This window comes from Molothrus aeneus, chromosome 7 (genome assembly GCF_037042795.1).
Source record: "Molothrus aeneus isolate 106 chromosome 7, BPBGC_Maene_1.0, whole genome shotgun sequence".
NCBI lineage: Eukaryota > Metazoa > Chordata > Aves > Passeriformes > Icteridae > Molothrus > Molothrus aeneus.
In genome coordinates this window covers 27,655,184-27,669,923 of record NC_089652.1, presented here as the reverse complement: position 1 = coordinate 27,669,923, position 14,740 = coordinate 27,655,184, and the positions used below count along the sequence as shown (strand labels likewise).

Below are 14,740 nucleotides of genomic sequence, written 5' to 3'. Positions count from 1 at the left end.
TCACTGAACTGAAAAAAAAGTAAATCAGCTATCACAGGATAGTTCATACTTTACAAACACGAGTGATGCTATCTTTATAATTAATGATTATGAGAAAGCAGCTTAATAGCTTGGTTCCTTGTGAGTGGCTTGATTTGTAACACATGGCAATTGGCATAAGCAAAGCAGGCAATTGGAGCCAGTTTACCCTCGGTGGGTCCAGCTGGTAGCTGCACTTCCCAAACTTTCCTCAAAGTCTTTACCCCTGGGCAGAAAAAAGCTGCAGATGTAACCACAGTGACAGGCATATTCCCAAACTGGGAGGTGCTTGGGGCTGGAAGGATGGGCACTTTCTTGCTGCTGCCCCACACATTTTGCAAGTTGCTGTTGTCAGTGAATCCTCCCTGGCATCTGCAAGGAAAATGCCTGTGCTCAGCCCAGGGCCTTGAGCCACCCATCTCCTCAGGAGTTATTAACAGGAACATCATAGCTGGCACATTACTGTGATTGATGCTGTATCAATCAACTGCAAAAGTGTCAAGCAAGCCTTAAAAAGAAGTGAGATGAAGGCTTAAATACCAGGCTAAGATGTCCATATTATGAGATTATTCCAGGGTTGAAAACACATGGGCAGAGATGCTGACATCCTCAGCTGTGCCCCTGTCCCTGTCCCTGCTTCTCCATGCTGGCCAAACTGGTTCCATGGGAAGTCAGAAATGAATGCTTGCCTTGCAAACAACTGTATGCACTGTGAGTCTGTGGTTTTATTGCTTCCCAAATAAAATATAATAAGAAATACCCTCTATTAACACATTATTTCAAGCCAAGCATGTTTTTATTCTGTTTCAAGTCTGATTTGATTTGGTTTATCTTTGTTTAAGATTGATGTGATAAACTACACTGACGCTTGCCAACTTTAGTTATTTCTGCTAGTGTGACATTTGATACTTCAGAGCTCAGGTGGGAGGCCTCCTCTTTTCAGGAAAGTCTCAGTTTTTCTTGCATTAAAACAAAAAAAAAAAAAAAACGTGGCCAGGTCAGTTGTAGAGAAATTTATGTGTGACATTCAGTTTGTCATACCCAAAAGGCAAAAAAACAAACACCTTCCACAAGAACAAACCAAACAAACAACAACCAAGCAAAAAAACCCAAAACAACATAAAACAAAACTAACCCTCAAATGTGTTATCTTTTAATCATCGGTGATTTTCAAACACTATGCCCTTGGGGAGCCCAATTGACAGATTTTCTGCCAACAAAGAGTGATTTTTCTTGAGAACAAATTCACTTCTCATCTCCAAAGCCAGGCCCACGCACCCGTGAATTCCTGTATTGTGCATGCAAAGCCCAGGATCAGAAGCCACGGGGCAGGGATGGCCCAGTGCCCAGGACGTGCTCTGAAGGGGGTGCTTCACACATTCTTTCAGTCCCTATTCCAGTGCTGTACTTTCTCCCAGAAGATGCCCCTGATTCCCCTGGGGATGCATCGGGCTTTCCCAGGGGCTGTAGGACCTTCCTTGCTTCACCTGCAGCCATCTACAGCAGAAGGAACCTTCCCAAGCAGATGTTGGCCATCAGCCCTTTCCATGCCCTTCACCCCGTGCTCAGACCTGGAGCAGGTAGAGAAGAAGCTGCTGCAAAGTGTGGATGTGTTTTACCACTCCCAGGACCTGGGCTCAATGTTTCCCAGTGGTTTACACTCAAATCCAGCTTCTCCTTCTGGATCTCTTTTTTCCATGAAGGGTCAAGGTGGTCTCTTTGCTCCCCTGCTTATGCTCAGAAAGGATTTTAAACATTTACAGCCTGACAGACCCAGCAAGCTCAGGGCTGGCAGAGAAAAAATACTCCTTTTGCCAGCCTTTCATGTTAAGTGTCTATATATAAAATGACTATATAAACTAAAAAATTATTAACAGGTCTAAGCACCTTACCAGGCAAATCCAATTTCTTCTTTGGAGAACTGGATGGAATAAAGCTAAAAAATTTGTTTTGAGGATGAGATTTAATTCAAAGTGTCAGTGTTAGTTCTCCTACTGTACTTGTAGGTTTAGAGAGTAAACCTGTTTGCTAGCAAACAATCGTCTTAAACAAGATCATCATTAATCCTGAATTCAGCTGTCAAAAGGACTGAGACTGCAAACTAAGTGGGAACAAGGAAAACCTGGTAATTTGTTTGTTAAATATTTGTAAACTGTCATGTCAGTAATGGATAATAAGAAAATTTTGAGCCTCCAGAGCTGATGTATAACACAAAGCTTTGCTGTATTGCACCTAAACTATTATCAATAGCACATTTATTATAATAATAGATGAAAAACAAGCTTCCTGGCTGAAAAACAAGATCAATTTGAGCTCAAGCTATTTGGACATGTTCTAAATGTTGTAATTAAAATGCAGCATGAATGTTCCTTTAAAAAAAAAAGGGAGAAAAATAGCCTTGCTACAATTACATATGCCATCCAGCCCTGACTCAATAGCCTGACCCTGAGGGAAAAAAAAAAAAAAAAGAACAGGCAGAATTGTATTTGTGTCCAGTCAGACATTTCTCATCTCCAGGGCTTGCTGCAGAGCCTAAGCTAACATGACTTTTCCTGTTGGGTCAGGATCCAGCCCAGCCTTGAAGATTTGATGCAGGGAGTCAGCCCTGGTTGCACCGAGCTCCCTGTGCCAGTCAGGATGCGATCACAGCAAAGAAACCCAGCTGAGCTCTATCTTGCTGCAAAAGCAACTGCAGTTTATGGTGGGAAAAAAACCCCAAAAAACAAAACTACCCAAGCAACCAAAAAAAGAGATAAAGAAGCCACCTGTGTGGAAGGTTTCGGTCCTGGACCAAGTGCCTTGGGGACAGAAATGGTTGGAGTGGCTTTCTCCCCAGCACCCTCCCAGAGTTGCAGCACACATCAAAGCGGCAGCCCCGCCTCCCACAGCAATTAGAGACTCACAGACACTTCCCAGGAGCTGCCTGTCGCCCTGGAGAATTGGACTCTCCTTTTGTTCTGATAAAGAAGTGACTAGTGAGCTACAGCAATCTCCTGGTAGCTCTCTAAATAATTGTGTTCTCTTGTGTCTTTTAATCATAAGTCCCACGAGGCTCCTAATACCACATGTGCGCTCCAAATGGGCCCATCAGCTCGGCTTATCAAAGGGACTTCATTTAATCCCAGGCTTTGATGGAGACACCAGCAGCCAAAGTCCGCCCTAATGATTTTCTAAGTTTACTCATCTTGCAGATTTGGGGCATGAAGGGCACTTGGACTCCAAGTACAGCATTGATAATGGGAAACCATGAGGAGGAAGACAAAATTGGCAAGAGCTTGACAGTCTGAATCAAGAGAAATCACAGCAGAAACCTGGAAAAACAGTGGAGACTGAAAAGGCAAAATAAATCCCGTGATTGGTGTCACCACAAGCAACAACATGAGACTGGTAAAATAAATTGCTGGAGGCAATATCTACCTCTGAGTGAATATCACAGCTGTGAGACACCCACCAAGGAGAGGCCAAGAGGAGGAAAATCTAAGCTAGGAAATGCAGAGCCAGAGAAAAGCAGGCACAAAGTGCTGTGAATGGTGGAGCTGCTCTGACCTGGCAGCATCCCCTCCCAGACAGAGCAGGATGCAGTAGGCATGTAAAACACACCTTTACACAAAAAAGTGCCTGCTCTTCCCTAAGCTCAAAAGAAGCTCAAATCTTTCAGAGCTGAGCATCTTTTAAAACCACTGGGATGACTTCTCTGCTCATTTTCAGCCCAACAGGTCAGTGGACCCCAGGAGGTGTAATACAGTGACACCAGCTAAAAAATGCTGAGCAGACTGAAGCAAAAACCCAAAGAAAGGAACTAAAATCCCTGGCTTCAAGGGATGCTAACAATGAACATTAGGACCAAAGGTATCACAGATAAGGGTTTAATAGAAAAGCTAAAAGCCCAGCCTTCTCCTGAGAGAGTTGACAGGAGAAGACTGGAACAGTGTTTCACTCCTGAGCTGTAAGTGATGGATGTGAACACACTGGGAAAAAAAATTAAAAAAAAAAAAAAAAGGACTTTACTAGATAAAACTCAGCTGGTTCTGAAGCTCTCAATAGCCTTTAATAGTTTTCAGCTCAAATGGAAGAGGGAACTCAGAGCCTGCATTACAGAAGCGAGAAGTGATGTGGGCTGTGAGAAATGGAGCACAAAGCCCTTTGGTTACAAGCAGCAAATACAAAAGGATGCTGCAAGGGAGAAACAAAGAAATCCTCCAGTAGGGATGTAAAGGACTGTGCTGGCACCATTAGTACAGATGGATTCTTCATGGCACTATCAAAGTTTTGGTGGAAAATGGATAAAACATCTACCTGAAAACAGCCTAGGCCATTTATTTATTTTATACAGTGAATGCAGGTGGTCTAGGACAACCTTTGGGGAGAAAATGTAAAGAAAAACAGTGATATTAGCTCCAAAAGTAAATCCACAACCAGCAGACAGAAAAGGGTAAAATGCAAACATTACCCAGGCTGGCTAATCCCCACAAAAGGACTGACTGGTTAAAAACATGTCAAGTCCTTGGTCTCATGAGTGCTCTTTGGAGAGGTGGAGGACCTGAATCTGAGGAGAGCTTCCAGGAAGGTGCTTGTGGGTGGGGAGAGTGGGAAAGCCCAAACCTTCCCTTATTCCAAGTGATGAGATGGGGTACTGCACAGCTCCTTGGCCATCCCTGAAATAACAGGGCACTGACACTGGCTGTGGTGAGAAAGGAGCAGGAACACACAAATTAAATACCCTCTATGGAAAGAGGGAACTGTCTTCTCCTTGCTCTGCAGATTTTGGGCTGTATAAAGTGTCAGGAAGCAAAGCTGGCACTGACAGCCCATGACTGACACACACTGGGCTGGCCAGTGCTGGACCTGGGAGCTGCAGCCCCCAGAGAGGCATTGGAGCATCCGTGGAGCTCAGGGCACAGCAGGAGCTGGACTGCATGGCCTCACATGAGGGGAGCCACTGTGACTGACAGCACTTTGTCTTTTTGAAAGACAGCAGCTCCTGGTGCCTGGTGGTTCCTGCTGGCCTGTTACACCTCTAACCTGGGCAGGAAAAATCCATATTGGTACAGCACCTTTGAGAGGTTTCTTTCTTTGGTGAGGACAGCATGAAGCTGCTTGGAAAGTGTTTTGATGCACAGGTTAAACAGAGAAAGAGCCTGAACAATGGCTCCCAGCAGCTCCAAGACTTGGGTAGAGTCAGAGCTTCAAGCAAATTCACTTCCATTTGAAGAAACTTAATTTGTGAGTGGTACACAAACACAGCAAGGTCTGGGAGATGCCAGTTATTACCCAAGACCTGGTCACTGGGGATGGACAAATAGACCAAGAAGGAGCAGAAAGTGCCCTGCCAGGGTGCAGCTTGCTGCTCCTCAGCCACAAGATTCAGAAGCTGAAGCCTGGCAGCACATGGTAATACACAGGGAGAGGACAGGGCTCTCAGCAAAAAACAGACACTGACTTATGAAAGGCCAAGCCTGGAATGGCCACAGAGCCAGCCCCACTGACACCAGCTGGCACTGGTGACAGAGGAGCTGCCCCTTTCCACCAGCTGCTGTTTCCATGCTGATGGCAGGTCTGTGATTGCAAAGGCAGCCCACTGACCACACACCACTGCTGAGATGGACACAGCCTGTGTGGCTTTCTCTCACTTCTGTGCAAGAGACTCTGAAACTGGCTGGCAGGCCAGGGCCATAAATGATGTGTAAACAGGCTGGGGCCACAGGCAGCACCAATGGATGCTCCAGGGCTGGTGGCAGCAGTGTGTCAGTCCAAAAGTCCCTGTGGCTTGACTTGGCACAACACAAGGGCTGACTATGGGCAGCTAACCAGGCACAGGACAGGTGGGAGAGAGATGCTGGACAACCCCTGTCAGTGCTCTGAACTGATTTGCCTGCAGAAGATGTGTCAGGGCATACAAAGCCGTGACAAAAAGCCAGAGGCAAAGCAGCCAGGGCAGATACTGTTACCACCCAGACATTTGGCTTGGTGTGGTCTCTGCCCAGACACAGTTCTCCTGTGGGTCAGCAGCTTTTCTGGATGCAGGAAAGTGGGAGGCATTGTCCAGGACAGCTCCAAACAAACACACTGCTGCTGCCAGCCAGGAGGCTGCATGAGTGAGGAACAAGCAAGCTGCTGAGGGCTGGCAAAGTCATCAGGGAGAAGTGACTTGTGGGGAGGGAAGATCAGCATGTGGGACTGAGGGGGCTGACTGCTAGCAAAGGGAGTCATTTGGAGCTAACCTGGGAGTCTGCAGCAAGAGGAGAACCAAGCTGCAGCTTGGAAAGGGTACATGGCGAGTTAGTTCAGCTTCTTTTCCTTACACACATGGCTAGATCCATCAGGACAGGCCAAGCAGACTGTACAACGTATGCGATGACAAAAAATAATCCAAAGAGAAATGTTTGCTTGATTTGTGTATCTTCATCTTGGTTGCCAGTTGTCACATTGGTGGATTCCAGCTACAGCTCCCCATTGCTCTGACTGAATTGCTAAATTCAGGTTTACATTTTTACTTTCTGTAAGCAGATTAGAATTTTAATTAAGCACTAAGTCAGTGTTTTAGCAGGTTTTTGAGACTTTAGCTATTTATCTTGTTGATTACAGTTCTCTCAGGTCCTTAGTTGTGGCCTAAATTTAGAGCAATTCTGACTGACTGAGCCCTGCAGGATAACTGCTACAACTATTCATTAAAAACTAAGAGATCAGAGCTGATCAGCAGACTGTGGGAGCCTGCTGTGTGGCTGCTCTGCATCCTGACAGTCTTCTGATCTACAGGTGCTCGGGCCAGGTTAATGCTGATCTGCTGGCAAAACACAGCATGAAAGACTTAGAGAAGATGCAGTAGCTCCTTGATACAACGCTTAATAAGAAATTGTTTCCCTCCTTGTTATCCACCTGAGATGGTGAGGAAGGAGGGATTTTAAGCAAAGCAATTATTTTCTTTCACGCAATTTTCCATTAGGCAACATGAGCCCTTCTCAAGGCAAAATGTTTGTGTCCCCCATTTTGTCTCTCTGGGGAGCACTTTGCAGGAGATGAACGAGGGTCCCTGTTTTACAAAGCACATGGGAAGCTCCCTCAAGGAAGCGATGCCACAGTTCATGTTTAGCCAGCTTCACGTGGAACTTTGGGGGTTTTTTTCTAAATTGCTGGAGAATTCTAAAGGCCCCACATTTACCAGTACATGAGAGGTTTATCACACACATGAACATGAAAGACTAGCTATCAACAGCTAGTGAATCCAGCTATCAACATAGAAAACCCTGGCCAGATCTGTCAACATCTGGGACCAGACACATCTCTTAAATGCTGTTTTAGAATTGTATCACACTAATAAATGTAGTGATAATGAAATGCAGAGTCTGGGACCATCCAAAATTCAGCATGTGGTATTTGCCATGATGCTGATCTCCCAGGTTTAAGCAGCTTGTGCTAGAAAGTGGTTCTTGTAGCTCAGAAAAGAAATTCAATGCAGAGAAAAAAAGAGATTATCCTTCTTTATATGACCCTGGCTAAAACTTGTTAACCACCCCTAATTGTAGCTCTCCCTCCTGTGCTAATCACATGTAATAACATTCAGCTGCTTGCTCTGTTCCCATGGCTAAGCCAAGGTGGTGGCTCCCAGGGATGGTGGGGACATTGCCAGGGTAAAACCACCTGCTCCTCTCTCTGCTCAGTGCAGACCCACCAGTGCTGGTCTTCATGCCCGTTTTTGCAGTACTCTGGAATGCCAAACCCATTTTCAAACCATGGGTGACCATCTCCAACAATGGTCCTTCACCACCAGCTAGGAGAGTGCTCTTCTGAATTCATCCACTTTTTAATCATCTGAGATTTCCTCTTCTCTATTCTCATGTTCTCTGCAATTAATTCAATGTAACTTCAGCTGTTCATTGAGGATTTGGGAAGACCTTGATCGAACAGCCCTTTGTTTCCTCCCTGCCCATCAGTCTGCAGCTTCCTTGCCTCAGGCCAAAGCCAAGTAAAGTGAAAACTTTTTCTTTTAACTCGTTTACATTTCCCTTTCCCAATAAAACTCACATCTATTTGACTGCTCAGTAAACCACAACTTCCACCAGGGCCAGCCCTGCCTCAGTCTACTTTGCCAGGCCCCACTTGAGTATCCAGAGAGGAACCAGCTCCTGACCTGGCCAGGCTCCTGCTTCCCCGAGAGTGGTGACAGCACACACCAGCTGCATTCAAGTCTGTCCCATGCAGCCCTCCTGGGCCTCATCTTCTGGAATTCTGGGATTGTGGTGAAAGGAAGATGGAAGAAAGGAGAGATGCAAGCCCCTTGAGCTGCACAGAGAACTTGCTACCTAAAGGCATTTGACTTCCTCAGAAAAAGGTAAGTTTAAGGAACTGACAGCAAAGATGTTATTTTGCTGAGTTTGAAATCTCATTTTTATGCTTATCTCATGCAAAACTGGAAATAACACTGGTCACACTTACAACCTGCTAAGGGGAAAATTTGCAACAGCCAGTGCAAATGAATTTTCTGCACAAAATTCTTCCTCAGAAAGCACCTTTCAGAGAAACAGATAAACACACATACTTGCAGAGCAAAGCCAAACCCCTGCAATCTCCATGAAAGTTTGTGCAGCAACACATCTACAGGTCTCCACCACCTCTTCCCTGTCCCTCAGCTGGAGAGGATAATTCCTGTAGGTCAGTTGGAGTGAGCTTTCCCTAATCTGTGCCAGGGAAAGCTTCATCAGCAGCTGAGTGTCTGCAGTGACAGGTGAAGCTGGACAGGCAGCAGGTTGCTATTTCTCTATAGAGGTTCATTCAACTTTACATATGCTATCACTACTTTGGATCCTCCCTGTGATCCTAAACCAAAGAATTGTAAGGAATAAAGAATATTTTTCTAAAACAGGGTATGAAGAGCTGAGCATGGCCCCATCTCTGAGGTGATAATATGGAGGAAAAACCCAGAGACCTCATTACTCTATGGAATCAAGTCCCAAACCTTTGATCCAGTCTTGAGTCCATTTGAAAGTGATGCAAGGCCTCCAAGGATGGAGTTGTGGCTCTAAAACTGGAGAAGTGCTAGGCTGAATGTGCTATTTTTCCACCTTCTCCCACTACAGAAGGGGCAGCTCATTGTTAGAGCCCCCAGCCTGCTCCTGGCTGCTTGTGAGCATGCCAGTGGAAATCCCTCCAAACTGCTGGTGCATTCCAAATAAATGGGTCCAATTTAACAAAGCTACAACAGCAGCTGAAGCAGTGGGGAAGGATCATACCAGCAACCAAGCAGGCAGATCAGAGAAGGGAAAAGCTTCCAATAGGTGATGATGAGCTGGTGGGAAGAAGTAACCAGTTCATGTCTGAGAGAAATGTGAACAGAGCCTCACAGTCCCCCCAGCAATTCCTGGGAGGGGCTGCAGGAGCAGCCCCCGGCCTCATGTTAGCACTTTATTTATAGCATTGCCTTCCTGTTCATAATCTTCCCAACTGTGAATTGCAATTTTTCCTTCCCCCAGCATTATGGTGACAGTTTGGAACACGGAGATGTTTGGAAAGGGGCAATTTGGCATCAGGAGTCTAAAAAGCAGATACAGATGACATCCTAAATGTATCTTTTATGAGTTTGGAACGATTCCTTTAAATTAAGCTCAGAGTCTGTGACAGCTTCTGGTAGTGTTGCCAATAAGGAAATAAAACAAAAAAAAAAAAAAATCAAGAGGTTCTCAAGCATATGTAGTCTTAGAGATCTGGAGACCTTGCTTTCCCTCCTGCAACTTTGAACTGCTTACCAATGCTTCCCAAGGAAAGTGCTTCAATAATTTTAATTTGTCTCTACACCACATATGCCCTCGAACCCCAACATACTTTTAAATTCAAGGCTTATAAAAAATTAAATGCTCCAATAATTCTAAATTGTGTTTGTTCAGTGTTACTGGAGCCTGTCCATTCCTTTAGTTTGGGGATTTTTGTTTTGTTTGCAGTGGGTGGAGGAAGAAATGCTTTCTCTTAGTGCTTCAAATTGGAAGCCAGTCAAACAGCATCACAGCAGAGTGATTCAGCAGCCTCTGAGCCGATTCACAATGTGTCATAAAATGGGATTAGGAAAACAACAATGCTTGGACGAGAAAGAACCCACACAAAGAATCACAGCAGGAGAACAATACCAGAAAGAACAGAGGGGAATAATCCTCACTTGGCTTCTGAGAAGCAGGTTGGATGACCTAATTGGTGGCTTTCAATGCCCTTCATTCTCCATGGAGTTGCAGGGTTCAGCTGCCTGGATCCAGCCACCACAGCTTAATAAATGTTTCTGCATGGACTGAACCACCCCGAGTGTTCCTGCGTGCACATCTGCAGCCTCTTCTCATTTATCTGATGAGACCATGGGCCCCCTCTGGCACAACCCCAGATGCTACTTCACAGCAGGCAGGAGCTCATGCAGAACAAGTGGTGAAAGTCCATGCCCACTTAGGACGGGAAGCAGAGGGAGCAATCTTAGGCTGTGAGTTAAAACCAAAAAGCTGTGTTTTGTTAGTGTTACTCAAGAAGATACACACACACAGTGGCAGCACATCAAAGGAGCTGAGGTGGTGTCAAACTAAGTGTATTTCCTAGCACTGTCCTGAACAGGAATTAAACATGTATTATTTATCTCCTGAATCAAAGTATCAGCAACCACCTATGGCCAATGCCAAGATGGAAGAGGAAAGCATAATTTAAAACCTATTCTCTGTGAACCTGGAGATCCTATTGACAACCTTGTTTTAAATTAGGCCAGACCTGTTACAACTGTGGCCTTGAAGTGACAGAGGAAGGCAGGGACTCTCTCAGGAGTTTTACTAGATCAGCAGTGGTTGGATTACTCCTATGCAGAACATGAAATCACAGCTTCACGCAATTGAGGAAAATCAGACAATTATATCACAATTCCAATAAAATTGCTATATCCAAAGTCTGGTAGAGACAGACAAACAAGTAGGAAAAAGAAAAATCTCATATGCCATGGTCTCCTCTTGCAGACTGAAAAAATGATAAAGTGCATCCTTGTAAATAACTCACTGCAGGATGCCTGGAATTTTATAGAAACTACTGCAACTTGTCTCCCAGTGGGGAATAACTGAGGCATGAGATAAGAAATCAGCTATATCCTAACTTGCAGTGACAGGTGCTGTAAAAGGAAATGCCCAATAAAGGCTTAATGTATAGGAAGATGGCAAATAACTGTCTGGAATTCTGAAATAAGAAAGCATAAAGCAATTCTCTAATCATGTCTAATCAAAGAACACCATCAGTTGTTAAAAACTTCTAGGGGAAAAATGGGAGAGGTGGCAGCATGCTTGTCTTCGTCAGCAGTGTTTTGGGAATATTTTAGCCTGCAGAATTTAATTCCCTGTTATTACTTCTGAGCCTGAAGGTGAAAATCATAAATCAGAACCATTCATAACATGCAATAAGGGGATGAAATACTCATAAGGAGAGTTACATGATGAAATCCTTTGGGATTGTGTGTAACCCTTACAGTCCTTGATGATAGCATTAAAAATCCTTCAGTCACTAACATCTATTCTTCCCTAATTCCTATACTAGTTTTTCCTTTCTTCTTTCATAACATTTCCAGATTTTTGTGTCATATGGCATTCCTTCCACCCTTCCTACCTGCTGCCCTAAATATATGTTTAAGGCAAAATCATAGGAAAGCATTCCATGCTTAAAAAGATGGGCAGGTTTTAAATTACACTGTAATTACTAATAAGGGCTTTTAATACCTGAGGAGCTTTCCCAGGGAGTTTTGTTCTGATTTCAGGACCCCCATTGTTTTTATATAGGGCCATTTGATCCCATTTATAAGGTGGTTACTTTTTGAGTAACAAAGACTGCAATGCTCTAAAATAAAATAACTCTGTCCCCACCCTTCTTTCACCTTCTCATAACTGAGTTTAAAAACAAAAATCCCAACCCATGATGTGTTAGAGCTTTGTTTTCTGAGTAACAAGACCAATCATGTTTCCTCTGCTTGAGGTCTCTCTCTTCTCTTCCTTTTCTTCTAGGTCCTCTGGATCCACACTGACATAGAAATATCCCATGATGGAGAAAATAATGCACACAGCAAAGAGGAGAACAGTGAACAAGACAAATTCAGCCCACTAGGAAAGAAAAAAGAACAGCAGGTCAGGAGACCCCAGACTCTCAGTCCGGAGGATATCTCTGCACTTTCAAGTGCTTTTTAAAGAGCTGGATGAAAATTATTTCTTAGTTTCCAAAATGGCTCACAAGATAGAAACTTTCTCATCCTGCTTTTCTGGTAAATGCTTGTACAAATAATGTGATTATAAATATGTAATACCTCTTGAAACAAAACAGATTGAGTTGGTTCCATTAAATCTGTTCTTACAAATCTGACTGGAACATACCCACCTGGGCTTTTTGCCTACAAGATTCTTTTGGGGAGGCAGATTTATGCTGGCCAGAAATAAGCCCCAGTTCACACCTTCATGGCATCATCCCAGAAGTTTCACAGCCTGAATTTAACTACCTCTGCACCACGACCATCTCTGTCAGCCTGACATATCAGGGATGTCTCAGGCAGCCTGGCAGGATTCCCCAGGTGAGACCCCTGAGGAAGAGCTGAGTGCCCACGGGTCTCGTTTCTGGGGAGCACTCAACGTGTGGCTGCCACTGTGTCCAGGCTCCAGGTGCAGACACAGTCAGCTTGTCTAGAGCTGAGCTCCAGCAGCATTACCAGCACAGGTCAGGTACTTCCAGCCCTTGGAGGGCCAAGGAAGGCCAGTGCTCCCCAGGGGAGCTCCACTGAGGGCCCCACAGAGCAGGGGCAGGAGGACAGCTCAGAGTGAGCTGCTGTCAGCTCAGGGGCAGGAGCCTGGGGCTGGGCAGACAAGCTGTGCACCAGGACATGGCCATCCAGAAGCACCAGAAGCCTGTTGCAAAGCATAACCTCTTTTTTAAGAGCCAACCATACCTGTGCCATTGGTGCAGCCTCGGCAACAATGAGCACAAAGGTATTCCCCACAGCCACGGTGAGCAGCCAGCCTGCCTGCAGCACCGACTTCATGCTGGCTGGAGACTGAAAAGAGGAGAAGGGCCTGATCAGTGGGAACCGCGCTGCGCCCTTCGGCCCTGCTTCACCCTCTGCAGTCCTGCCCAGTGCAGGTGCCACTGGGCTCGGCCTAGGAGGAGATGCTGGAATTTCCTCTGTGTGGAGTGGTTAATCTGTGGTTAATCTCAACATCTGCATACAAGGAGCTTTCAAAACATTGACAGGAGGACACATGAAGACGCAGGAGGTGCTGGTGTTGCAGAGCTGAATCCGGGTCATCCCCAACCTGCAGCATCTGAAATGGTACCATCAGGACGTCCAAGGAGCCACAAAAGCCCTGCAGCTTGGGATCTGGTGCCATGTGGCTGTACACCTTTGGAAAAGAGACTGGATCTTGATGTTAAATTTCCTGCTGAGGACAAATTTTTCACATCCCATTACAGATCATCCCACTGCATTAATCATCCTCATTAATAAACATCTGCACCTTACTCCAGGGATAGATTTGAGCAACTTCAGTAGCTGTTTGACCATGTAATGTCTCAGTCCTCTCTTCTCATCAACCTCCCTAGACAACAATCAAATCATCCCTTGCAGGTTCATTACCCCTTGCTCCCTTGTTACAACCTTGCATGTTTAGACCCCTTCAGTCTCTCAATTTAAACCAGGTGCCAAATCCTTACGCCACCCTGTAGCCCTTGAGATACCTTGCCTTTATATCACTGAAAAATACATAGCACGAAATACTTCACTAGGAGAAAACCCTGATATAAAAATATTCAGACTTTTCCCATTAACTATCCAGTTCTGTTCTGTGTTCTCAGGCATACCAGAAAAGGATATTTCTGAATATCACTGAGAACAGGTACCTTCGGAATATGAATTAATTTAGCTTCAGGGCACCCAGAAAGCTGTGTTACAATCCCACTTTCAGCTGAAGGATAGATAACATTGTTAGTGTCATGTCAAAAGTGGTATGACAAGTCAATGACAGATGCAGAAATAAATCTTGAAGTCCAATTGTAAGGTCGTTATCTTTAAGTGGAGTACCTGAGAATAGGAGAAGGCCAGACCTGTAATGGAGAACATCACCTCCCCAGCAGATATCAGTAAATATTGTGGTAACTGCCAGGCCATATGGACGTTGTTGGCTTTGATGTCTTCTGACTTCCAAGTCTCAACAGCACCTCCAGAAATCTAGCAGGAAATTAAAGGCACACTGATTAGTTGCTGAAAGATCAGATCTTTCTTAGCCTGGACAACAGCAGCAAATTTACCAAAAAACAAAGTTTTAAGCAAAGGTGGAAAAAAAGCCCTGCCTTTGAAGCAAACTATGGCTCTCAACCCTGCCATTTTCAAGCCTGTTGGGAATAGGATGACTCCTCCTACACAGGGCAGAGAGAGCAGGATGGAAGCATTCCAGCTCATTTAGGTACCACAAGAATTCCCTGAATTATTGCAAACCAACCAGTTGTCTTCTGTAGTGGGGCTGGGAAAAGCCTGTGAGGTTCCAGTGCAGAGACTGTGACCTGCTGCTCTCCCCAAGGTTGAAAAAGGATGAGAGGGTGTAAGCGCTCATTGCATCCATGTGGTCACTGCTCCCATCTTATCAGCACTGTACAACTTCCCTATGATATCATTGATACCCAAACAAATTCAGCTCAGGAATGCCAAGAGTAGCAAAGACAGCTCCATATTAGATCTATTCAGATAGTT

General features: G+C 44.9%; 1 protein-coding gene across 7 annotated transcripts in view; it reads right to left on the bottom strand.

Annotated features, from left to right (window-relative positions):
• Nucleotides 1-1,016: 1,016 nt before the first annotated feature.
• Nucleotides 1,017-14,740, bottom strand: part of SLC15A2 (solute carrier family 15 member 2) — a 61,866-nt gene continuing 48,142 nt past the window's right edge. For 4 of the 7 annotated variants that reach the window (XM_066553107.1, XM_066553105.1, XM_066553111.1 and 1 more), the window contains 3 exons: nt 14,075-14,221; nt 12,947-13,051; nt 1,017-12,113 (listed from right to left, as the gene is read on the bottom strand). In XM_066553107.1, coding sequence (XP_066409204.1) covers nt 11,937-12,113; nt 12,947-13,051; nt 14,075-14,221 — 429 coding nt within the window. In that variant the 3' untranslated portion in view covers nt 1,017-11,936. The other 3 variants (XM_066553108.1, XM_066553109.1, XM_066553112.1) reach the window with 3 other exon arrangements.